We start from the raw sequence: 27,341 nt of genomic DNA on the forward strand, positions 1-27,341 counted from the left end.
TATTTGAAAAATAAGCAAATCAGTACAAGTTACACTAAAAACATGTGGAGAATCAATATATAAGACGTACATTGCTCACGTTAAACATGAATGTCTGTTTTTAAAAGCGTGACGCAACCAAGGTCCTTACACGTATATTACAATGTTTATAAGAAGTTTTTCTAATTCAAAGTTACATTAGGCAATAATATTACCAGAAATATTACCCCATTGTTATTGATAAGCAGCAGCTAACAAAAAAACGCCCAAATGCGGAAGCTTATGCCACATTATGCTAGCTGGCCTGTAGTGTTTCTTAACCAGGATAATACGTACAATTAAAAACAAATATAGACGTAATGAAAAATACAGCTGAGGGTTGAAAACATTACATACAATTCGTATATTGAGAGCTACAAGACAACCGATTAGCGAACTGTTAGTTGTTAAGATCGATAACAACAGCTAACGCTGCCGAGCAAGCGACTTACAGGAACCCTATCCGGGTACTTCTTTCTTATTTTCTCTCCTTCGGACCGCCTTTTCTCAAAAGGATGCTCTTCTTTGTATTGGAACTTCATGTTTAGAAGCGATGACAAGAGGACAAGTCGTTGTTTTTGTCACGCCGAGAAATCGCTGACACACACACACACGCTCAACACAGGTTAATAAATTAGCTAGCTGTAGCATGCCGCAGCTGTTTTCCCTATACGCCTCGACGGCAGCGGAGGGATACACTAACTACGTGACGTTCTTAATAATCACGTCACAGCTACGAAAAGGTGTTATGTTAAGATGCAGTTCACGAAGTGGTCCAACAATTCCTTTCATTTGTAATCGCTTCACTTAAATGTGTTGTTGTTGTGGAACTACTTTATTTTGGTCATCCGCTGCGGCTAATGACGTCATTGGAAAGCGGTGATTCGGCATCTGTCCTTGTCATATGACCGTGGTCTATAAACTATCAGCGCTTTTTTAAACGCTAATTTATTACTTTAGGCAATACATACGGCTTAGAATTACACATCAGTGTTTCAAACGTCTGGCTAACAAATTTATTATGAACATTGGAGCGCCTTTACGTTGTTCAGTATCGGCATTTTTGTTAAAAAACAAACTCTAACTAGCAAAAACAATGTGGGCAACGTCACTACAGGTCCCGGATATTGGAGGCGGAAATCCGACCAAATATGGAATACCTTACAAGCCACAGTGGAAACTGTTTTACACCAGATGGCAGCAGATCCCGATATGTCACCTCCATTATAAATACTGCTCATCGTAAGAAAACAGTGAAATACATACACAATACGGCTTCACGGTGGCAGAAGGGTTAGTGCGTCTGCCTCACAATACGAAGGTCCTGCAGTCCTGGGTTCAAATCCAGGCTCGGGATCTTTCTGTGTGGAGTTTGCATGTTCTCCCTGTGAATGCGTGGGTTCCCTCCGGGTACTCCGGCTTCCTCCCACGTCCAAAGACATGCACCTGGGGATAGGTTGATTGGCAACACTAAATTGGCCCTAGAGTGTGAATGTGAGTGTGAATGTTGTCTGTCTATCTGTGTTGGCCCTGTGATGAGATGGCGACTTGTCCAGGGTGTACCCCGCCTTCCGCCCGATTGTAGCTGAGATAGGCGCCAGCGCCCCCCCCCCCGCGACCCCAAAAGGGAATAAGCGGTAGAAAATGGATGGATGGATACACAATACATAAATGTGGTGCCTACTACTTGTAATGGATATTAATTGGGCCTTGGCTACACAGTACAATGTGGTTTAGGAATGGCCGCATAACAGTTAATGACAACAAGACCACCAAGTAATCAAACATAAGTAATATCAAATGTTAAACAAGTTCGACTTCAAACTTAATGTAGTATTTTGACACCTACTTTATGGATGTTAAAAACTACAATTTGTCAACCAAGTTTAGGTTGTAAAAACGTAAAATAAATGTTTAAAATGGCTATATGTCCATACTTGGTGGGAATGTAGCCAAACATAATTGTTTTATTTTAGTGGTGGTTAACTTCTTATTACACTTTCTTGTCTTACTTTTCATTAATGATTTATTAAAAATTTTTCAATATTTTTTTTCAATACTGACTGAATAAAATCAAAAATGTCTTATGACGTTAATAAAAATATGATACCCATCTATTTAATTTTAATTTTTTTCTTACACAGAATGAGTGCAAATCTGGCGCATCGGTCAATACATACAGTACAGGCCAAAAGTTTGAACACACCTTCTTATTCTTATTATTTTCTTTATTTTCATGACTACTGACATTGTAGATTGTCAATGAACGCATCAAAACTATGAATGAACACATTTGGAGTTTTGTAGTTAACTAAAAAAGGTGAAATAACTGAAAACATGTTTTATATTCTAATTTCTTCAAAATAGCCACTCTTTGCTCTGATTACTGTTTTGCTTACTCTTGGCATTCCCTTGATGAGCTTCAAGAGGTAGTCACCTGAAATGGTTTTCATTTCACTGGTGTGCTTAAAGCTCATCAAGAGAATGCCAAGAGTGTGCGAAGGGTGGCCATTTGGAAGAAATTAGAATATATATAACATGTTTTTAGTTATTTCACCTTTTTTTTTTTGTTAACTCTACATGTGCTCATTCATAGTTTTGATGCTTTCGGTGACATTGTACAACAGGGGTCGGGAACCTTTTTGACTGAGCCATGAAAGCTAAATATTTCAAAATGTATTTCCGTGAGAGCCATATAATATTTTTTAACACTTAATACAACTAAATGCGTTCATTTTTAAGTAAGACAAATATTTTTAGAGTAGAAGTCTCTTATTCTTTTTAATAACATTGTTATTCTACAGTTTACCAATAATATAGTACTTCTTACCATTAATGTGACGTCTTGAACAGGTGCAGTAAAAAAACGGATAGTTGGATTAAAATGCATAAAAATGTTTTATAATTTGAATTTTATTTTTAACACTGTGATTACCAGCATAATTATTAATTACTTATTGTGTTAAGCAGTGTTAGCTAAGATTTATCTGAGAGCCAGATGCAGTCATCAAAAGAGCCGCATCTGGCTCTAGAGCCATAGGTTCCCGACCCCTGATCTACAATATGAAAATAAAGAAAACGCATTGAATAAGAAGGTGCGTCCAAACTTTTGGCCTGTACTGTACTGATATATATATATATATGTATATATATATATATATATACATATGTACATATAGAGTATATATATATATATATATATATATATATATATATATATATATATATATATATATATATATATACATACATACATATGCATATGTATATGTATTCATCCATCCATCCATTTTTTACCGCTTATTCCCTTTTTGGGGTCGCGGGGGCGCTGGCGCCTATCTCAGCTACAATCAGGCGGAAGGCGGTGTACACTCTGGACAAGTCGCCACCTCATCGCAGGGCCAACACAGATAGACGGACAACATTCACACTCACATTCACACACTAGGGCCAATTTAGTGTTGCCAATCAACTTATCCCCAGGTGCATGTCTTTGGAAGTGGGAGGAAACCGGAGTACCCGGAGGGAACCCACGCATTCACGGGGAGAACATACCAAACCCAACACGGAAAGATCCCGAGCCTGGATTTGAACCCAGGACTGCAGGACCTTCGTATTGTGAGGCAGACGCACTAACCCCTCTACCACCGTGATATATATATATATATATACATACATACATATATATATATATATATCCAAACATTCATATGCATACACACATATATATATATTTACACATACACACACACATATATACATATATATTTACACACATACACACACACATGTATATATATATATATATATAGCAAAGCTGAATTCGACCAAGTAACCCCCCCGTACCAGAAAGCACTTGATGAAAGCGGATACAACTTCACCCTCACCTATGAACCCACTCCAGGAAACCAACCAAAAAAGAGCAGAAAATGAAACAACATCATCTGGTACAACCCACCATTCAGCAAAAACGTCTCAACCAATATCGGCCACAAGTTCCTCACTCTGATCGACAAACACTTCCCCAAAGGCAACATCCTAAGAAAAATATTCAACAAGAACAACATTAAATTGAGCTACAGCTGTATGAATAACATACAACAAATAATTTCAAACCACAACAAAGCAATTGCAAAAGGACTGCCTACCCTAAACGACACTGAAATCAATAAGGAATGTAACAGTCGCAAGAAACCTGATTGGCCTCTCAACGGAGGGTGCTTACAAACATCAGTCGTTTACCAAGCAACGGTAACACGCAAGGACATTAACACATCCGACACGTACGTAGGATTAACCGAAGGAGCATTTAAAACATGTTGGAATAATCACAAGGCCTCCTTTAGAAACCAGACTTTGCGGAATTCTACAGAACTTAGCAAGCACATTTGGAACCTCAAAGACAATAATGTTGAATATTCAATAACATGGCAAATTCTTGCATCCAGCACACCTTCCAACAGTGGTAATAAAAGATGCAACCTATGCTTAAAAGAGAAACTGTTTATTATACATCATCCAGATCTATCATCCCTCAACAAGCGTAGTGAAATAATTTCAACATGCCGCCACAGACGGAAACACTTCCTAGGTAACACATGAGCCAATCACCACACCCTACGCCTGCCTGTACCCACCCACTCTGTGCCCTATATAAACCATTGTATGTGAATGCTTCCATTAAAATCTCCTGATGATGGAGGGAATCCCTCATGAAACAGTTCTGTAGAGATGAAGTAGTCTTGTGATTTTTCCCACACCTACATATTGCGCTCTACCACGGTGTGTGTATATATATATATATATATATATATATATATATATATATATATATATATATATATATATATATATATATATATACATACATACACAGTGGGGCAAAAAAAGTATTTAGTCAGCCACCGATTGTGGTGCAATTCTCCCACTTAAAATGATGACAGGTCTGTAATTTTCATCATAGGTACACTTCAACTGTGAGAGACAGAATGTGAAAAAAAAATCCAGGAATTCACATTGTAGGAATTTTAAAGAATTTATTAGTAAATTATGGTGGAAAACAAGTATTTGGTCACTTCAAACAAGGAAGATCTCTGGCTCTCACAGACCTGTACCTTCTTCTTTAAGAAGCTGTTATGTCCTCCACTCGTTACCTGTATTACTGGAACCTGTTTGAACTCATTATCTGTATAAAAGACACCTGTCTACAGCCTCAAATAGTCAGACTCCAAACTCCACTATGGCCAAGACCAAAGAGATGTCGAAGTACACCAGGAAAATAATTGTAGACCTGCACCAGACTGGGAAGAGTGAATCTACAATAGGCAAACAGCTTGGTGTGAAAAAATCAAGTGTGGGAGCAATTATCAGAAAATGGAAGACATACAAGACCACTGATAATCTCCTTCGATCTGGGGCTCCACACAAGATCTCATCCCGTGGGGTCAAAATGATCATGACAACGGTGAGCAAAAATCCCAGAACGACAGGGGGGGGGGGGAGCTGGGACCAAAGTAACAAAGGTTACCATCAGTAACACACTACGCCGACAGGGAATCAAATCCTGCAGTGCCAGACGTGTCCCCCTGCTTAAGCCAGTGCATGTTCAGGCCGTCTGAAGTTTGCCAGAGAGCACATGGATGATATAGCAGAGGATTGGGAGAATGTCATGTGGTCAGATGAAACCAAAATAGAACTTTTTGGTATAAACTTAACTCGTCATGTTTGGAGGAAGAAGAATACTGAGTTGCATCCCAAGAACACCAAACCTACTGTGAAGCATGGGGGGCAAACATCATGCTTTGGGGCTGTTTTTCTGCTAAGGGGACAGGACGACTGATCCGTGTTAAGGAAAGAATTAATCGGGCCATGTATTGTGAGATTTTGAGCCAAAACCTCCTTCCATCAGTAAGAGCTTTGAAGATGAAACGTGGCTGGGTCTTCCAACATGACAATGATCCCAAACACACCGCCCGGGCAACGAAGGAGTGGCTCCGTAAGAAGCATTTGAAAGTCCTGGAGTGGCCTAGCCAGTCTCCAGACCTCAACCCCAATAGAAAATCTGTGGAGGGAGTTGAAAGTCTGTGTTGCTCGGCGACAGCCCCAAAACAACACTGCTCTCGAGAAGATCTGCATAGAGGAATGGGCCAAAATACCAGCTACTGTGTGTGCAAACCAAGTTAAGACCTATAGTAATCGTTTGACCTCTGCTATTGCCAACAAAGGCTATATTACAAAGTATTGAGATGAATTTTTGTTATTGACCAAATACTTATTTTCCACCATAATTTACAAATAAATTCTTTAAAATTCCTATGTGAATTCCTGGATTTTTTTTCTTATTCTGTCTCACAGTTGAAGTGTACCTATGATGAAAATTACAGACCTCCGTCATCATTTTAAGTGGGAGAACTTGCACAATCGGTGGCTAAATAAATACTTTTTTGCCCCACTGTATACATACATACACATATAAATACATATACACAAATATACATACATATATAAAAAGGTTACTATTTTGCTTTTAAGTGGTTAAAAGTATTTTTTTTACATTTGTATGACTCACAAAGCTTTTAAAAAGTGCTTTCATTATCAAACATTGCAAGAGAGATTTTACTTTTTTTACGATTTATTGGAGCAGTGATTAATTTTATTTTTACACTTGTATCAGCGTCATACTGTAAATGCATGCCATCCAATTTACAAGGTTTGTGTTAAGTTTGCATTTTTAGCATCGACACGCTTTTTACACTTGCATGGTTTTTCTGTGTTAAAAAGGTATTGAACGGGTACATCAACGTAATTTGCGCAAACATTTTTATAATTCTTATTTTGCTAGTTTTATTTGAGCAATATCCATTTAGTTTCTAGCTGTTGTGGCAGCTTCTATTTTTACATAACCGTTACAAATATTAAAAAAGGCACATTTGTCAATAAAATTGAGGCTTGCCTCAGCTTTTCTATTGTTTTTAACTGTATAACTTATTTTTCCATTTGTAAGACGGATGTTTATAGTTTGTATTGACTAGGTAACAAAAATCCAAGCAGGACTGACAAGTGTGTTGTTGTTTTTTTTAATTGTATTAGCAACACAGAGCCAATAGAAGAACATGAACGACATTCTTCAGAAGGCTTGAGGCTCTAAAAAACACACAAAAATACGGTAAAGGGGCAGAGCCAGTGAAATCTGTCAATGAAAAAAGTGCAATTTCATAGTATGATGATGTTGGTTCCTATGGTGACAGACGGCACAGCAGTTCATGTTTTTGTCTTCAAACTCTCATTCATTCAAAGCAAGTCTTTTTGGAGGAGAGTTTATTTAAAAAAACAAAACTTGTCAGGAAGAGGCAAAAAAAAAAAAAGTAATTGTATATCCTTTCAAAAGCAATCACCAATGAATCAATAAAGAGTGTTGATTTTGCACGGTGAATCCTCAGCATCATGATGGAAAATATGTTAAAAATACACACCTCCATGATCTGTTTTTGTTGTTTTGTTGAAAGGGGATGAAATCAAAAAGCACCTGGGCTGACACCCAAAGTGTTCATTGGTGGTTTGTTTTCAATAGTGGTGGTTGGAGCTTGGGAAGAAGAAGCCCCACCCCTCCTTCTGATTGGGCCAATCACCAGAGCCGATGCTGGTGGAGGTTTCGACTGAGGACGGAGCGCACGTCAGCAGTAAACCTAAAAAGGTAGTGAAGAAAAAAAATCGAGAAATAATGCAAATAATTAAATTCCCCTCAAAAATGTGTACGTACATCTAAAAATATATTTAAATGTTTTTAATATGTATTTGTGCTGTGATAAACATTCTTAATACAGTGGTAATTCAATTTAAAAGTAATTTGTGGTACTGTCTCTGCTTTTTGTTATGCTTTAATTTGAGTTATGAGCATTTCCAACATGGTTGAAGTATTATTTGTCCCCAGCTATGGCGGTAGTTCAGTCTCCAAATGTATTTTTAACCTGCTGTCACTTTGTCTTTCCTTGGGAACAAAAGACAAAAGTTAGCTTGTACTGAATCTATATATTTTCTGTGCAATATGTGTGTTGTGTAATGTCCCTATTAAATAAACAAACACACAGCAGGAAATCGACATCAGTGCCATGGACGACACTCAACAGATTAGAAAACAAACCAATCAAAAAGATGTCCCACTGTGTAACAAAACTCTGCATCGCCGGCAGTCTGCACCAAAAAGAAGTAGTACATAAAATTCATAGAAAATAAGTAGGTGAGGCTGATTTGAGACACGAGTGTAATGAATCGTGCTTGTAAATTGAGGTAACATTCTCTCTTTATATATGCAGTCGCGATCAAAGGTTGACATACACTTGTAAAGAACATATTGTCATGGCTGTCTTGAGTTTCCAATAATTTCTACAACTCTTATTTTTTGTTGTAGAGTGATTGGAGCACATACATGTACTTGTTTGTCACAAAAAACCTTCATGAAGTTTGGTTCTTTTATGAATTTTTTTATGGGTCTACTGAAAATGTGACCAAATCTGCTGGGTCAAAAGTATACATACAGCAATGTTAATATTTGGTTACATGTCCCTTGGCAAGTTTCACTGCAATAAGGCGCTTTTGGGCGTCATCCACAAGCTTCTGGTTGAATTTTTGACCACTCCTCTTGACAAAATTGGTGCAGTTCAACTAAATTTGTTGGTTTTCAGACATTGACTTGTTTTTTCAGCATTGTCTGAACGTTTAAGTAAGGACTTTGCGAAGGCCATTCTAAAACCTTAATTCTAGCCTGATTTTAGCCATTCCTTTACCACTTTTGACGTGTGTTTGGAGTCATTGTATGGCGTCACATTAGTGCCAAAAATCCAAGCGCATAAAAACTGTTATCGCACGCTGATTCTCCACTTCGTGCACGCGCGCGCGACACCCTTTTGCACGCATGTGGCGCCTTTTTGCGTGCGCGAGGTGTCTTTGTGCACGCGAGAGGCGCCTTTTTGCGTGCGTGCGGTGCCTATGTGCGCGCGCGCCGTCTTCGTTTTGGCACTTTGTGGGCAGTTATGCTTACACGGCCCCTCCTTTCTGATTGGTCAGGTGAAAATAGCTGAGGGCCAATCAGAAGTATAGCAGGGCGGGTCCTCGTCAATATGTATCAAGATGATACAGCTCCTGTCGACAAACAAATTCTAAAAAGTCCAAATTTAGTGGAATTGTGGAAAATGCCAATTGAATTTTATCTAAAAGTCTTTAAAGAAGGTAATGTCTCATCTGTCGAGAGAACATCACATAGTTAATGAAGTTTTAAGATATCTCTATTTTCATACACATACAACCAGTCCACAGATGTCAGTCAATGATGGAAATTATATTTTCATATATGTTTTCTTTCTTCACTTGTCTGTTTTAAAAATAGTTTTATTTATTTAATATTTGTATATGGAAATATTGAATGTATGCCACAAAGTGGGACTATTAATTTTCTCTCCTCCTTTCGATTCGTTATAAATGTCAGAGTATTGTATGTATGTGTATATTTAAATAGTACATGTACCAATGACATCAATAAAATGATTGGAACCAGCTGTCCGAGGTAAGATGGAGAAACATGGAGTGTTTATTCACATCTATGATGAAAGATCCATGGCAGTTCCCTGGGATTAAAAAGAAAGGAAATCACGTTTTCATGGGGCTATCATGGCTGAACAAGTAAGTCTTTAATACAATTATGTCTCAGATTTAATTTGCCTAATTTATGGAGCTAGCTTTTTTTATTTATTTTTTTAAATACATATTTTTAACTCTGCTATCTATACTGATCTGGGCTGATGTCTAATTCGCCATAGTTTGAGTTGTTTGCAGAAACCTAAATACTTTTTATAGTAATATTAAAACCATATTACTTAATTGTAGTGATAACCTGTCATTCATTATTCTACTAAAATAGTAATTGCAATCATAACATCAATAATTAGGCCCATATGCTAATCATGTGGTCCTGATATGAAGTATGCATAGATAAGTGGGTTCAGGTAGACTCTGGTGTAAACTTAAAGTAGATATAGGAAAGAAAATTAATAGTCCAACATTGTGGCATACATTCAATATTTACATATACAAATATTAAATAAATAAACATATCTTTTTAAAACAGACAAGTGAGGAAAGAAAACATATTTGAAAATATAATTTCCATCATTGACTGACATCTGTGGACTGGTTGTATGTGAATGAAAAGAGAGATATTGATCTTGACACAAACAAATTCTAAACGTCTTTGAAGGAGGTAATGTCACATCTGTTGATAGAACATCACATAGGTAATGAAGTGTCAAGATTTTTCACACACACAAGTAAATGCCAAGCATACTTGATCGACACCCATACAGGAGACACTGAGGGTGGCCGTGTAAACAACTTTAACACTTTTACAAATATGCGCCACACTGTGAACCCACACAAAACAAGAATGACAACCACATTTCGGGAGAACATCCGCACCGTAACACAACATAAACACAGCAGAACAAATACCCAGAACCCCTTGCAGCACTAACTCTTCCCAGACGCTACAATAAATACCCCCTACCATCCCACCTCAACCTCCTCATGTCTCAGGGAGAGCATGTCCCAAATTCCAAGCTGCTGTTCTGAGGCATGTTAAAAAGAAAATGCAATTTGCGACTTCAATAATAAATATGGCATTGCCATGTTGGCATTTTTTTCCATAACTTGAGTTGATTTATTTTGGAAAACCTTGTTACATTCTTTAATGCATCAAGCGGGGCATTACAACAAAATTAGGAATAATGTGTTAATTCCACGACTATATATATCAGTATCAGTTGATATCGGTAATTAAGAGTTGGACAATATCGGAATATCGGCAAAAAAAGCCATTATCGGACATCCCTACTTCCTGGTGCAAAAAAAGTTGGGGAACCCTGGTCTACGTAACATGTAATTGTCAAAATTTGGCATAGATTTTGTTTTACGGATCATTTTCAAGCCGCTTTTTGACTGTCTCTTCACAATGTGCCATTTGGTGGGCAGTCTTATTTACGTGCAGAAGTCTTCATTCAGGCTAAGCCACCTTTGACTTTGTCTCCCCCCGTCGGCTTCCATAGAATCTACTGACAGACATAAGTTAAACTATACTCTACTTTTTACTAGAAATGGCAACAGCGGAGGGTTTTAGCATGCATGTGCATGTAAGAGCCAACAGGATAGAGGAAAATAAATAGACTACAACTGGATTAAAATGGTGGAGTAGCGCAAATCTCTTGGGGTAAACCTCAACCATATATGGATATATCCACTGTTTTGAAAATACCTCCACCATGCCTAAGTGGTTTGATTTAATTAGATTTGAGGGATTTATGGGAATCACAATACCCCAAAAGAGGTACCAATAGCTAATACATTTAAGTCCCATTTAAAGAGTTCAAGTTAAAAACTTAAGGTACCAATGATTGTCACACGCACACAATAGGTGTGGTGAGATTACCCTCTGTATTTGACCCATCACCCTCACCCCCTGGGAGGTGAGTGGAGCAGTGAGCAGCAGCAGTGGCCGTGCCCGGGGATCGATTTGCTGATTTAACCGCTAATTCCAACCCTTGATGGTGAGTGCCAAGGTAACGGGTCCCATTTTTATAGTCTTTGGTTTGAACTCACCACTTGCCGATCTCAGGGCGGACACTCTAACCACTAGGCCACTGAGCAGTTGTGAAAGTGAGAAGTTGCATTCTGTAAAATACAATGTCTTCCTTACCTTAATGCGTCAAGCATAGGCAGCAAGTTAAGAAGTGCTGTGTCGCTAGGGTCACTAAACCAAGACTTGATGGGTATTGCATTGTCTGGAAACAACAACAAATATTAACAGCTTATTTTCATACCTGTAAGAAAAACATGTAGTATTCTTATCATTATGATAAGGAAGATGTTTATTAGGTCTTACCTGGATGACTTCTATATGCACCTGGTGAATTGTCTAGGATGACGATACTGGACAAGTCGTCATGTACAACTGACAGGTCTTTGATGTAACTACCTAGATCCAACGTGCAGTGCTAGCAAAACAACAACAACAACATTTGTTATGGCTACTTGTAGTCATAACATCACCACAGTAACGTCAAAATACTACAAGAAAACAGTTGTGATCTTGGGTCGAGTCGGGTAATTGTTCACATTTTAATCCAAGCTAGACCCAGCTAGGCCCAAGATCGGACCAAGCCAAAACATGGAAAACATACACATTTTGGGTATTTTCATGAAATTTTGTGACATGCAAGTTAAACAAAACAGTAATTGGAATATTTGAATCATGTAAATAAAATAACTAATATATTGAATAAGTTTGGATAAAATCAGCAACCAATTGTCATAATTATTGCGGCAAAACCAGTAATAATACAGAACACTGAGAATGTGCAAAAAACCATTGAACTTTTTCATATTTTGTCACAATACAATCACAAATAAATATATTTTTTTGGAATGTTATGTGAAGACCAACACACAGTTGTATACAATTGTGAAGTTGAAAGAGTATTATTTATGATTTCTTTATTATTATTTTTTACAAATAAAAAGGAAAAGGGCATTATGCCGAAGTATTCAGCCTCCCTGAGTCAATGTCCCTCTACTAGCTTTGCAAATCTAGTGACTGAAGTTTTTTCCCATTCTTTGCAAAACAGCTCAAGCTTAGTCGGATTAGATGGAGAGCATTTGTGAATAGCAGTTTTCAGCTCTTGCCACAGATTCTTGATTGGGTTTAGGTCTGGACTTTGACTGCATCATTCTAACACATGAATATGGCTGTGTTCACACTGCAGGATCGGATGTCCAATTCGGATTTCTTTGTCAAATCCTATCTTTTTAGTGGCTGTTCACATTACAAAAAAAAATTAGATTTTCTAATGTGAATACAATTTGATCTGAAATTGACCTGCAGTGTGAACAAGGCCTATTTATGTTTTGTTTTAAACCATTCGTTGTCCTGCTGGAAAGTGAACCTCCGCCCAAGTCTCAAGTGATAGGCAGACTCCAACAGGGTTTCTTTCAAGATTGCCCTGTATTTGGCTACATCCATCTTCCCTGACCCTGCCCACGAGAAGGACCCCCTGAGCATTATGCTGACACCACCATATTTGACAGTGGGGATGGTTTGGTCAGAGTAATTTGCAGTGTTAGTTTTCCGCCACACATAGTGTTTGGCATTTTAGTCTCATCTGAGCGTAGCACATTATTCCATGTTTGTTGTGTCCCAACACTTCTTAATGTTTTGTTTCAACTTCTTCTTGCTCCTCTTACACAAAGACCACATTTGTAGAAACCCTGTTTCCATATGAGTTGGGAAATTGTGTTAGATGTAAATATAAACGGAATACAATGATTTGCAAATTATTTTCAACTCATATTCAGTTGAATATGCTACAAAGACACCACATTTTATGTTCAAACTGATGAACTTTTTTTTTTTGCAAATAATCGTTACCTTTAGAATTTGATGCCAGCAACACGTGACAAATACGTTGGGAAAGGTGGCAATAAATACTGATAAAGTTGAGGAATGCTCATCAAACACTTATTTGGAACATCCCACAGGTGTGCAGGCTAATTGGGAAGAGGTGGGGGCCATGATTTGGTATAAAAGCAGCTTCCATGAAATGCTAAGTAATTCACAAACAAGAATGGGGCGAGGGTCACCAATTTGTAAGCAAATTGTCGAACAGTTTTAGAACATTTCTCAACGAGCTATTGCAAGGAATTTAGGGATTTTACTATCTACGGTCCGTAAAATCATCAAAAGGTTCAGAGAACCTGGAGAAATCACTGCACATAAGCGATGATATTACGGACCTTTGATCCCTCAGGCGGTACTGCATCAAAAACCGACATCAGTGTGTAAAGGATATCACCACATGGGCTCAGGAACACTTCATAAAACCACTGTCAGTAACTACAGTTGATCGCTACATCTGTAAGTGCAAGTTAAAACTCTACTATGCAAAGTGAAAGCCATTTATCAACAACACCCAGGAACGCCGCCGGCTTCGCTGGGTGTTGTTGATGAAGATGGACTGATGCAAAGTGGAAAAGTGTTCTGTGGTCTGATGAGTCCACATTTCAAATTATATTTGGAAACTGTGGACGTGGTCTTCTCTGGAACAAAGAGGAAAATAACCATCCGGATTGTTATAGGCGCAAAGTTTAAAAGCCAGCATCAGTGATGGTATGGGGGTGCATTAGTGCCCAAGGCATGGGTAATTTACACATCTGTGAAGGCACCATTAATGCTGAACAGTCCATACTGATTTTGGAGCAACATATGTTGTCATCCAGGCAACGATATCATGGACGCCCCTGTTTATTTCAGCAAAACAATGCCAAGCCACATGTTACAACAGCTTGGCTTCGTAGTAAAAGAGTGCGGTACTTTCCTGGCTTGCCTGCAGTCCAGACATGTCTCCCATTGAAAATGTGTGGCGCATTATGAAGCGTAAAATACGACAGCGGAGACCCCGGACTGTTGAACGACTGAAGCTCTACATAAAACAAGAATGGTAAAGAATTCCACTTTCAAAGCTTCAACAATTAGTTTCCTCTGTTCCCAAACGTTTATTGAGTGTTGTTAAAAGAAAATGTGATGTAACACAGTGGTGAACATGCCCTTTCCCAACTACTTTGGCACGTGTTGCAGCCATGAAATTCTAAGTTAATTATTATTTGCAAAAAAAAATAAAGTTTATGAGTTTGAACATCAAATATCTTGTCTTTGTAGTACATTCAACTGAATATAGGTTGAAAAGGATTTGCAAATCATTGTATTTCATTTATATGTACATCTAACACAATTTCCCAACTCCGACCACCACCTGTCATTCATTCACCAGTGTGAGCGGCACTGGGAGTAAGGGTGAAGTGTCTTGCCCAAGGACACAACGGCAGTGACTCAGATGGCCAAGGACGGGGATTGAACCTGAAACCCTTAAGTTGCTGGCATGGAAGGGAAGCATGCCATTTTGCCTTTATCATTAAGAAACACTTCACAAATTCAAGCTGAAGATGAACATACTTAAATACAATCTCAATAAGCCAGAACAATATTCAATGTTTCCTGAATTGATTTCTGCTGTTCCCTTAACTTTCAGAGTGACAGCTGAAAGAGGAATCTCAGAAGGGAGCGCTCTGATTTGCTGAGAGTGCCGCTTGTCACTCCAACGACATGTGGATTTCCACAGCAACTGGATCTGACAATGATTTTATTATATTTTTTTGCTGCAGCTGTTACATACACTATATTATTGTACATGGTAATTGGGATTTGTTATATACTGTATTTTTCTGACTATAAGTCGCAGTTTTTTTCATAGTTTAGCGACTTATACTCGGGGGCGACTTATGTGTGTAAATATTAACACATTACCGTAAAATGTCAAATAATATTATTTAGCTCATTCACGTAAGAGACTAGACGTATAAGAGTTCATCTGATTAAGCAATTAGGAGTGACAGATTGTTTGGTAAACGTATAGCCTGTTCTAGTTATTTGAATGACTCTTACCATAATGTTACGTTAACATACCAGGCACCCTCTCAGGTGGTTATATATGCGTCATTTAACGTACACTTATTCTGCCTGTTGTTCACTATTCTTTATTTATTTTAAATTGCCTTTCAAATGTCTATTCTTGGTGTTGGGTTTTATCAAATAAATTTCCCTAAAAATGCGACTTATATATGTTTTTTTCCTTCTTTATTATGCATTTTCTGCAGGTGTGACTTGTACTCAGAAAAATACGGTAATGTATATATTATATAAAAATAAAATATAATTATATAATATATCAGTATATATTATCCATCCATCCATCCATTTCTACCGCTTATTCCCTTTTGGGGTCGCTGGCGCCTATCTCGGCTACAATCGGGCGGGAGGCGGCATACACCATAGACAAGTGGCCATCTCATCGCAGGGCCAACACAGATAGACAGACAACATTCACACTCACATTCACACACTAGGGCCAATTTAGTGTTGCCAATCAACCTATCCCCAGGTGCATGTCTTTGGAAGTGGGAGAAAGCTGGAGTACCCAGAGGGAACCCACGCATTCACGGGGAGAACATGCAAACTCCACACAGAAAGATCCCGAGCCTGGGATTGAAGCCGGTTTTCATTAGCCAAACTGCTTTGTGTTTTATTTTGATATCAAAAAGTAGATGCCATGTTTTTTTACATTACTTGTTTTGTTTATGTCACAAAGGTATTACTTCGAAAACCATTCATGTGACATCATTTTTTAACGTGTCATTATGTATAGTTAATTCCTATACGACATATTTCTGCTCAAACTCTTAATGGATCCGTCCCGATACAGCATCGACATGTACATATAAATGTACATAACTTAAAAACATAAATACATTAAAAAAAAAATACCTCCCTCTAGTAAAATTTAAAAATAGAGATAAAGCCATCAGGAAATGTAAAAAAATCAGACAAGTTTATATTAATTATGAATAAAAAAAAAACAGACTTTGTGGCCTCTTAACTTGCCTTGGTGCCCTAAAGTAAAAACCTTTTTTCCATTTGAGTTGGGAAATTGTGTTAGATGTAAATATAAACGGAATACAATGATTTGCAAATCCTTTTCAACCCATATTCAATTGAATGCACTACAAAGACAAGATATTTGATGTTCAAACTCATAAACTTTATTTTTTTTTTGCAAATAATAATTTACTTAGAATTTCATGGCTGCAACACGTGCCAAAGTAGTTGGGATAGAGCATGTTGACCACTATGTTACATCACCTTTTCTTTTAACAACACTCAATAAACGTTTGGGACCTGAGGAAACTAAATGTTGAAGCTTTGAAAGTGGAATCCTTTCCCATTCTTGTTTCATGTAGAGCTTCAGTCGTTCAACAGTCCGGGGTCTCCGCTGTCGTATTTTACGCTTCATAATGCGCCACACATTTTCGCTGGGAGACAGGTCTGGACTGCAGACGGGCCAGGAAAGTACCCGCACTCTTTTTTTATCAAGCCACGCTGTTGTAACACGTGCTGAATGTGGCTTGACATTGTCTTGCCGAAATAAGCAGGGGCGTCCATGAAAAAGACAACACTTAGATGGCAGCATATGTTGTTCCAAAACCTGAATGTACCTTTAAGCATTAATGGTGCCTTCACAGATGTGTAAGTTACCCATGCCTTGGGCAATAATGCACCCCCATACCATCACAGATGCTGGCTTTTGAACTTTGCGTCAATAACAGTCTGGGTGTCAAATATTTCCAAAAACTATTTGAAATGTGGACTCGTCAGACTACAGAACACTTTTCCACTTTGCATCAGTCCATCTTAGATGATCTCAGGCCCAGAGAAGCCGGTGGCGTTTCTGGATGTTGTTGATAAATGGCTTTCGCTTTGCATAGTAGAGCTTTAACTTGTTGCATTTACAGATGTAGCGACGAACTGTATTTAGTGACAGTGTTTTTCTGAAGTGTTCCTGAGCCATTGTGGTGATATCCTTTAGAGATTGATGTCGGTTTTTGATACAGTGCCGTCTGAGGGATCGAAGGTCACGGTCATTCAATGTTGGTTTCCGGCCATGCCGCTTACGTGGAGTGATTTTGTCCAGATTCTCGGAACGTTTTGATGATATTATGGACCGTAGATGCTGAAATCCCTAAATTTCTTGCAATTACACTTTGAGAAACGTTCTTAAACTGTTTGACTATTTGCTCACGCAGTTGTGGACAAAAGGGTGTGCCTCGCCCCATCCTTTCTTGTGAAAGACTGAGCATTTTTTGGGAAGATGTTTTCATACCCAATCATGGCACCCACCTGTTCCCAATTAGCCTGCACACCTGTGGGATGTTTCAAAAGAGTGTTTAATGAGCATTCCTCATCTTTATCAGTATGTATTGCCACCTTTCCCAACTTCTTTGTCACGTGTTGCTGGCATCAAATTCTAAAGTTAATGATTATTTGCAAAAAAAAAAAATGTTTATCAGTTTGAACATCAAATATGTTGTCTTTGTAGCATATTCAACTGAATATGGGTTGAAAGTGATTTGCAAATCATTGTATTCCGTTTGTATTTACATCTAACACAATTTCCCAACTAATATGGAAACGGGATTTGTATGTGCCCTCCTTTAAGGCAACACTTGCCTTGACCATAAAAAGTAAAAATTTGAAGCCTGCAAACATTACGTCCAGTTTTTCAACAAACACGTACCAGAGCTAGCGTATCAAATCATTGATTGTTCATTAACCCTGACAGTTCCTATTAAAGGCATGAGGGGGCAGTACCTGTCTGTAGTATCTGCGTCTGAGGATGTTCCGATTGTTGTCCAACTTGTCGGCCACTGCCGAGCCGTAGATCTCCATGCTGGCTGTAAAGACCACCAGCTCGTACCACTGGCTCACCTGCGGACAAGTATAATGCGGTAATAAACCATGTGTAGTGTTAGCACTAGCAATTAAACAGAATACACACCACTTCTAAAAAGAAGTCAACATGTGGCCTTTTGTGTACGAAGAATCTGACGGGGTGTTTATCGATGACAACCTATGAGGTAAAAAAATAAATAAATAAATGTAATTGAGAAAGAAGTCCCCGATAAATGATCAGTATGACAGTCTTACTTTGAGGATAAAGTCGGGTGGGGTTCCCGGTCTCACAGTGGGTCTCAGGACCCCGTCGTGGTGAGAGTGGATCAGGGTCTCGTCCAGATCCAACACCAGAATTTTCCTCTTGACTGCATCTTTAACGTGAAGAAGACACAATACAATATTACAGTACCGGTATATAGTGTCAACATATTTACACTGCTAAGTATACACTTACTCAGTCTGTTTCTGGAGATAGGAGACAGAGGCAAAGTGTCGTATCTCACAGTCTGATACTGGATTATCTGCAAAAACAGGTTTAGGTGTTCGATTAAAACTAAAAATACCAAATAATAATAATATTAAAGAATTTTAGCAAGTATACGAAAAACACTATTTTTTCTGAAACCAATGTGAAATTAATGGAGAAATATTGAGAGTAATTTTCAAAGTCACTGCGCGATTATAGTCAGAAAAATAATGGGGTGGTGGTAGAGAACCTTGCCCAAGAGTAGACTTGTGATTTCACAGGAATAAAATGAGATATGCTACAGCACCCATGGTCCCGAAAGGGAAAAGCGGTAGAAAATGGATGGATGGATGGAAAATGTATATATTACCACCATAAAGTCGTCACCTTTCGACAATGTTTTAACATAAAAATGAAGTCATAATTAAAAAATAACAATTATTGCAAAACAAAAAAATTACATTTAATACAAGTTAAAGTTCTTTCATTGTGAGAAGAAAGTTATACATTTAAAAGAAAAAAGGTACAGAAAAGAAGTCATAACATGAGAAAAATGTTATGAAGAACAGGTGGTAAAATTCTGTGAAAAAAGTTGTGATATTGCGAGAAATGTACAGCAGCACTTTTTTGGAATGTTGCCTATTGTTCACACTCATCAGAGAGACAAGAAGACAAAGGTTATTTTTTTTGCATTCTACCATGTAAAAATCAGCCAGCTCTTGATGGCTAGCAATGCAGCTAACGGGAGCAATCAATTCTACCTCTAAATCACTTTAAAAGTGCATTCAAAAACCTTCAACAATACTTAATTGGCGTCACTGTAGTGGCTGCTGTGGGCAGGAGCTCTGTGCTCTTGTGTCATCCTTTTGTGTTCCTGATGTTTCCCTCTCTTTTTCATGTGGGTTTTTTTGCCTCTTGGTTCGGGACCCTTTGGGACAGTGTGACAATGTGTGGCACTTTGGTGACTTTTACGGTGCCTCTGGGGAGCCTTTTGGCAATGGAGACCAGCTGCTGGGTCTCTGCTACACCAGTTTGGAGAGACTGGAGGAGATGTTGATGAAGAGACATTACGGACAAGCCTCATGGTGTCTTGGCTTAATGAGCAGGTATCAGACACCTCGGTCTCCTTAGACCACTGGCCGAGACTTTGTGGGCGGCTGAGGCTCTCCTGGTTGCTTTGTTGGTTCTGCTCCTGTCTCGGGCCATACTCCCCTGACCCCAGCAGACCATGGTGTGGAACACCGCAGAGGCCACCACATTTAACACCCTCATCCCACAACAGCTGATCAGTAAATTGAGCATGCTGGGCTTTAACACTTTTCTCAGAAATGCAATTCTGGACTTCCGCATATTCAGGCTGCATTCAGTCAGGATAAGAGACTATGCCTCGAGCAGCATCATGCTCAGCCCTTTTCTATTTGGTCTGCTCAGCCACATCAAGCTCAAACCACATCATAAAATTCCTCCACAACACAATAGTGCGTCTCATCACGGCAAAGATGAAGTCTTACAAAAAGGAGGTGAAACGTCTAACTCTGTGGTGTGGTAACAAAAACCTCTTCTTAAAAGTGGACAAGACAAAGAAGATGGTTGTTGCAGGAAAGGTTGTCATGTGCACGCTACGCTCTCCACTGACCTTCAACGGAACTGCCGTTGAAAGAGGCAACAGCAAAAAGTTCCCGGCTGTGCAGTTTGCCAACGACCTGAGCTGGTACGCCAACACCACAGTTCTGACCAAAAAGGCCCAGCACCGCCTCTACATCCTGCAGGGACTGAGGAAGGTGGATTGCTCTCCCTTCATCATGGTGTCCTTTTATAGGGGGAACATAGACCACATCATCTCCCGCTGCATCAAGGTCTGGTTCGGGAAGAGCACAGTTGCACAGCATAAGGCCTAGCGTTGCACATATAAGAGTAGTAGAGCGATTTGTAGGCGTCTTTCTTCCCACCCTGGCAGACATGTAAATCAAGCAGTGTGCCACCAAATTATTAACCATCTCTTCACTGTTTTGCCACTGGTAGGCGGTCGCAGAACATTCGAACTAGAACTGCTCTACTCAGGAAGCCAACAGAACCCTAAACACACTCCATGCCTTCCCCTCTGCTTAGAGATGGGTGAAACAACCAACTTTCAGATTCGAACAAGGGCGATTGTAAAATCGATTAGTAAACATCAATAATCAATTATTTATTTATTGTAAATAAAGTCATGCAGACAGTTCTAAAACTTGGCTGACCACAGCGAGCCACTTTACCAAGAGATCCGACCAGCTACTTTATTTTAGGGGTTGTATGTTCCAGTTTTGCACACATTTCCATTTATTTAATAAATGTAATGGGAATTAATTCAAAAGTTGCAAGTGAAAAATACTTAAATACATAAACTAAAATAAATGTAAAACTTCATCAATATACACAGATTAAAGATGCACCAGTGATCAATTATTTATCGATTTGTCGCTCCTGAATTGTAATCTTTATCGAATCATGAGGGGCCCAAAGACTCCCATCTCTAGTGCTGCTACTCCTAGTGCCCCCAAACACCACAACACATTAGAAACAATTCAGTTTATTCATTGGAACTAATTTTATGTTTTCATATTAAATGTGTTCACTGAATGTAACATATGGAGAATAACAATAATAATGAACTTTGAAATTAAACTGACAAGATCTGCTTTAATTGAATGCCATCACTTTTAATTTGGGGGTGTTCTGCTTTCAAATATGGTTGGGGGTATTCTACATTCAAATTTGGTTAACAATTTAGGAATGACAACAGTTTGCATTAGGAGTGTGATTGTTGGTATTTCCTTTCTTAATTTTCATAAAAGAAACTAAAAGTTGAGTTGTTGTTGTGCACGTTATAGCGTCTTTGGTGATTTTTGTTAGCATCAAAAACATAGCTTTAATACTATTAATAAACACATGACGTGCCCCCAATCCTTTCTTCTCTGAATGCAGTCAGTGTCGAATGAAGTGAATTTGTGGCAAGCAGTGACGTATTGGTGATGATAAATAGTTTAAATCATTAAAAAAATATTTATAAATTCACTTCATCCCATTTAAAAAACAAAATTCATGATCGCTTATATATTTGCCTCTAAACCTTTCAAAATCTGCACAAATCTGCACTGATGGAGGGAAATAAACAGTAGTCTAATAGGACTCTAGACCGGGGGTAGGGAACCTATGGCTCTAGAGCCAGATGTGGCTCTTTTGATGACTGCACCTGGCTCTCAGATAAATCTTAGCTGACATTGCTTAACACGATAAGTAATGAATAATTCGGTTGGTAATCAGTGTTAAAAATAACGTTCAGAATATAAAACATTGTCATGCACCTTAATCCATGAATCCGTTTTCTTCCGCACTTGTTCATTAATGGTAAGAAGTATTTTATTTATTATTGGTTAACTTCAGAATAACATTCATCCATTTCCTACCGCTTATTCCCTTTGGGGTCGTGAGGGGTGCTGGTGCTTATCTCAGCTACTATCGGGCGGAAGGCAATCAATGTGTGTAGACATAGACAATTTTGTCCCCAGCTTCTACCAACCTAGTCCCATCCGTTGGGTCCTTGAGCAAGACACGTCACCCTTGCTCCTGATGGGTCGTGGTTAGCACCTTGCATGGCAGCTCCCGCCATCAGTGTGTGTATGCGTGTGTGAATGGGTGAATGTGGAAATAGTTTGAGAGCGCTTTTTCCCTTTGGGGTCGCGGGGGGCGCTGGTGCCTATTTTAGCTACAATCGGGTGCAAGGCGGGGTAGACCCTGGACAAGTCGCCACCTCATTGCAGGGCCAACACAGACAACATTCACACTCACATTCACACACTAGGGCCAATTTAGTGTTGCCAATCAACCTATCCCCAGGTGCATGTCTTTGGAAGTGGGAGGAAGCCGGAGTACCTGTAGGGAACCCACGCAGTCATGGGGAGAACATGCAAACTCCACACAGAAAGATCCCGAGCCCGGGATTGAACCCAGGACTACTGAGGACCTTCGTATTGTGAGGCAGATGCACTTACCCCTCTCACACCGTGCTGCCCCTTCAGAATAGCAATGTTATTAAAAAGAATAAGAGACTTATTATACTCTAAAAATGTTGGTCTTACTTAAAAATGCACACATTTAGTTGTATTTAGTGTTATAAAAAATTGTACGGCTCTCACGGAAATACATTTTTAAATATTTGACTTTCATGGCTCTCTCAGCCAAAAAGGTTCCCGACCCCTGCTCTAGACCATTGCCTGAAACCCAGAAGTGCCCGGATGTGCCTGCAGGTCACGTGATTGCAACCCACCCATTGATACGATACAACATTTGACAATGTTACGCAGTATTTCAAGTCAAAGCAAAATACAGTAAGTGATCAAATATGGTGCAGAGAAACCGGTATTTTTTTGGTAGCAGTTCTAAATTGGGTCGGGAACAGGACAGTTAAGATTCTGGAAAAATAATACGATATTTGTATCCAGTTATTACACTGCTGCCAGGAGTTCTCGCTAGCATCTACGTCTGGGCAAGAATAACAACTGTCGCTGTTAAAAGTTAAAAGTGTAACGTTTGCTTGCCATTAGTTGAATGTTTACTGCGAAGAGGTGGCGACTTGTCCAGGGTGTACGCCGCCTTCCGCCCGATTTTAGCTGAGATAGGCGCCAGCGCCCCCCGCGACCCCAAAAGGGAATAAGCAGTAGAAAATGGATGGATGGATGGATGGATAGTTGAATGTTTAAAAGGAAACAAAATATATAAACTGGACAACATACTGCAGGAATCCTAATTTATCATCACCAAACAGGGCAAAAGATAGTCATGTTTTTTTATAAAAACTTTTGTAAATTCTGAGAAGCACTTGAAAATATTGGACGTTTAGTTTCTGTTGAAGCATTCCATCAACAATTATTTTTAAGGCGCATTATCAGCATCCCTGCATGCATGCGGAAGGTGGACAAGCCGCCATCTCATGGCAGGGCCAACACAGATACACAGATTAATCGTTTCTAAATTGTAATCCAATAATGAATTATGGCAAAGTTAAAAAAAAAAGATAATCGTTAAGTCGATGTTACTCTCTGTCCTGTCTTGCACTTCCAAGTTAGGCTCTCCTTTTTGCAAGAGCGCTCTTCACTCCAGTCTGTTCAGACATATGTTGCTACACCCACTTGTGTTTTCCATCTATAAATTTCTTCTGCGAATAATTTCTTATTAATCTTCTGCCATGCGGGATTTAATCACCTGAAATCCAAACATTGTAATCGGCATTCACACAGAAAATCAAATTAACCCCCAGCATATCGACTCAATCTGTGGTGCTATTCAGTATTTGCCCTGTATATCATAATTTTTTATTTTAGATAACAGTTGGTAATAAATATTTTCATAATTTGATTATTGTTTTATCCTTTGAAGCACAAATATAAATGTGTGCAAAGATAATGCCTTGATTTTAGGAAGACAGTCACAGTCATAAATGCAATGGTCACAATTAGGAATGTAAGATATACAAAATTAATATCAAGGTTATTGTAAACTAAATTACAACAGTTATTATTGTTATTACTCTGGTATTGTTGAATTTACTCAGAAAGTACTTTAACACACAAATATTTAACCAAGTTTCATTGTAAAAAAAAATTTAATAAAAAAAGAAAAGATAGACACACAATATGCATTTTTCTTGGCATAAGAAGCAGAAGAAAAAGGAGGAGGAGAAGAAGAAGAAGGTTATTTATAATTTTTAATAGGTGTTTGGGAGCCTCCTTGAAATCTCGGTACCCCGGGCAATTGCCTTTGTAATTCATTCAACGCCATTCGTCACCAGGTTTGTTCATTTGTCCCATTACTTTTGGTCCCTTGAAAAGTGGGTGTTTACAAACTGTTGTCATTCTTGAACGATTCACCTGATTTGGTTGAAAACGCTATTAAATTAAAGGTGAAAGTCTGCAGTTAACTCACGTCTTCTTTGTTTCATTTCATAACCATTGTGGAGGCATATGGAGACAAAACAATTACAATTGTGTCAAAGTTCTAATATTTATGGACCTTACAGTATATGAGAGCGTTGTTATAATTAAGTCCAGCGCCCCCCGCGACACCGAGGGGGACAAGCCGTAGAAAATGGATGGAACATAGTATAGTTTGTAAAGTAACAGTAGGCTCTTTCCTTTAAGGACTATCTTTATCCCGCCCAGCTGTCAGCGGGTGTCAGATAACCACAGGGCAGTGCTTGCAAAGGGCTGACTTTAACCAATAGCACCTTGCTGCCCCTTTCCCTTTTACTATTTCATGGGAACTGGAATCCCCAGTGAATAGCGGATAACCACAGCAAGTAGTCGGATTTACCTTTAATTATGTCAGGACTTGTAGTACATGTTATATATGATTAATTCCACCATTTAGTACAAATGTTGCATTTGTTAAACTGATGCTCAATGTGGACTGTAAAGGCAACGTAAAAAAACACTACAGAGATATAGACATAAATTCCACTATGAAACTGGGACCTAGCGGCAACATAGGCCCAGACCTGTATCCAGAAAGTATAGGAAGGCATCGCAGAACACGGCACATTGCGGTTGTTTTAGTAAAAACATAACACAATACAATGAAATTGCAAGGAGTTGCTGTGTCATCAGTTGTCATAGCCGTTGTCGCCACCACAAAGGTAAAGAAAGATATGGAGGTCCGCACCGAGATCGGTACGTTGTGAGTTCAAACCCCGCCCGAGTCATACCAAAGACTATAAATATGGGACCCATTGCCTCCCTGCTTGGCAATCAGCATCAAGGGTTGGAATTGGGGGTTAAATCACCATAAATGAATCCCGGGCACGGCACCGGCTGCTGCCCACAGCTCCCTTCACTTCCCAGGGGGTGATCAAGGAGATGGGTCAAATGCAGAGGACAAATTTCACCAAACCTTGTGTGTGTGACAATCATTGGTACTTTAACTTTAACTTAAGGTACTAAACTAGCAAAATGATTTGCAAACGTGTATCTCAATCTGTGCTTGTGTAATCCAACTAGCATGTGTGTGTACTAATTTGTGTGTGTATATCAATCCGAGTGTGTTTATTCAGATCCATGTACATGTGTTTTTGATCCGTGCATATGTGTTTTAGATCTGCATACGTGTTTTAAATTGTCTGTCTGTCCCTAATCAGAAAGAACCCTCAATAGGCTATCTACTTACACATGACTTTTGTCACACTTCTGCCGTGTAAGATTTGAACGAGTGCACCCAGATTTGTGAGCGTCTAATACAACGTGTGCGCACGCATTCAGAAGTGCATGCGTGTCATACAATCTGAGCGTTTGGTCTACGATCTGCAAAGAAACGGGAACAATCTATTGGTTGTCTTTTTAAACGTAACTTTTATTGTGTTACAATTTAACCGTTGTGGTTAAGTAATCCTTTCGGCGTCGTTCAATGGTAGGAAGACCTTTTGTTTATTTACCCTAAAAATGGCCACTCCTCAACAAATCCTGGGGCGCGTTTGGGAGTAATTCTCATATCGTCCTGATGTTGGCTGTGCTGCCGGTGATGGCCATATTAAACACTTGTGAAGCATGAAATAAATACTCAAAGTTACGTACAACATTTGTGTTTAAGCTAGGTTGTCTATTGTTTGTCAATTATTTGTCATTTTTGAAATATTGAGTGATAATTATGGCGTATCATTTTTGAATCACCATGTATAATTAATACAATAAACAGTCTTAAAGTTTGTAGGGGATTTATGCCAAAGTAGGGCTGGGCGATATATCAATATACTCGATATATCGCGGGTTTGTCTCTGTGCGATATAGAAAATGACTATATCGTGATATTCGAGTATACGTTCTCACGCAGTTGCTTTTAGCTGCTGGCATTTTACCACAGGCTCTTCCCACTCTTTTTTGTGTCTCCTTCTCACAGACACCAAGCGCACCTTCTTACATACGTCACATACTGTCACATCATACGTCACATACGTATACGCCCTCGCGGAGCAAAGAGGTAGCAGCATGGGTAACGTTAGCTGTGGTGCGAGCAGTAATACGAGAGAAAGAAGGTACCAATCTGATAACAAAAGAAGGAAGAATTAATTCCCAAGAAAAACAGCAGGGGGTCCATCGTCTGGCGGTGGTTTGGCTTCAAGTGGATATATGTCGAACAGACAACCGTAATTTGTCAAGTGTGGGGCAAAACTGTTGCTACAAAAAGTAGCATTACTGCTAATGTGTAGCATCATTTGAAAAGTCACCTGCTAGAGAATGAAGAGTGATTACTCAGCATGTCATCTTCTCCATTCAGTGCCACACTAACAAAATGCAGAGGCAACCTCCACATCAACACCGTAGAAAACAAATAGTCAACAACATAAGGTGATAACATCCGCAGTAACCCACAACATAGCAATTTGATTTCCTATTATGCAGCCATTTTTATTTGACAGTTATTGAAATATCTTGTGTGACATCATGCAAA

The 27,341-nt window shown here is 38.9% G+C and overlaps 2 protein-coding genes across 2 annotated transcripts in view; both read right to left on the reverse strand.

Annotated features, from left to right (window-relative positions):
• LOC133560867 (gamma-aminobutyric acid receptor-associated protein) overlaps window positions 1-748 on the reverse strand; it is a 9,045-nt gene extending 8,297 nt beyond the window's left edge. Inside the window, exon 1 of the mRNA XM_061913878.1 lies at window positions 471-748. Coding sequence (XP_061769862.1) covers window positions 471-560 — 90 coding nt within the window. The 5' untranslated portion in view covers window positions 561-748. The remainder of the gene's footprint in view (window positions 1-470) is intronic.
• A 6,330-nt stretch (window positions 749-7,078) lies between these two features.
• The window catches only part of LOC133560869 (CTD nuclear envelope phosphatase 1A), a 36,393-nt gene continuing 16,130 nt past the window's right edge, over window positions 7,079-27,341 (reverse strand). Inside the window, exons 2-8 of the mRNA XM_061913879.1 lie at window positions 18,855-18,921; window positions 18,653-18,771; window positions 18,504-18,575; window positions 18,317-18,433; window positions 11,945-12,056; window positions 11,759-11,843; window positions 7,079-7,703 (exon numbers count right to left, since the gene is read on the reverse strand). Coding sequence (XP_061769863.1) covers window positions 7,643-7,703; window positions 11,759-11,843; window positions 11,945-12,056; window positions 18,317-18,433; window positions 18,504-18,575; window positions 18,653-18,771; window positions 18,855-18,921 — 633 coding nt within the window. The 3' untranslated portion in view covers window positions 7,079-7,642. The remainder of the gene's footprint in view (window positions 7,704-11,758; window positions 11,844-11,944; window positions 12,057-18,316; window positions 18,434-18,503; window positions 18,576-18,652; window positions 18,772-18,854; window positions 18,922-27,341) is intronic.

The sequence above is a fragment of the Nerophis ophidion genome, linkage group LG10 (genome assembly GCF_033978795.1).
Source record: "Nerophis ophidion isolate RoL-2023_Sa linkage group LG10, RoL_Noph_v1.0, whole genome shotgun sequence".
Lineage (NCBI taxonomy): Eukaryota > Metazoa > Chordata > Actinopteri > Syngnathiformes > Syngnathidae > Nerophis > Nerophis ophidion.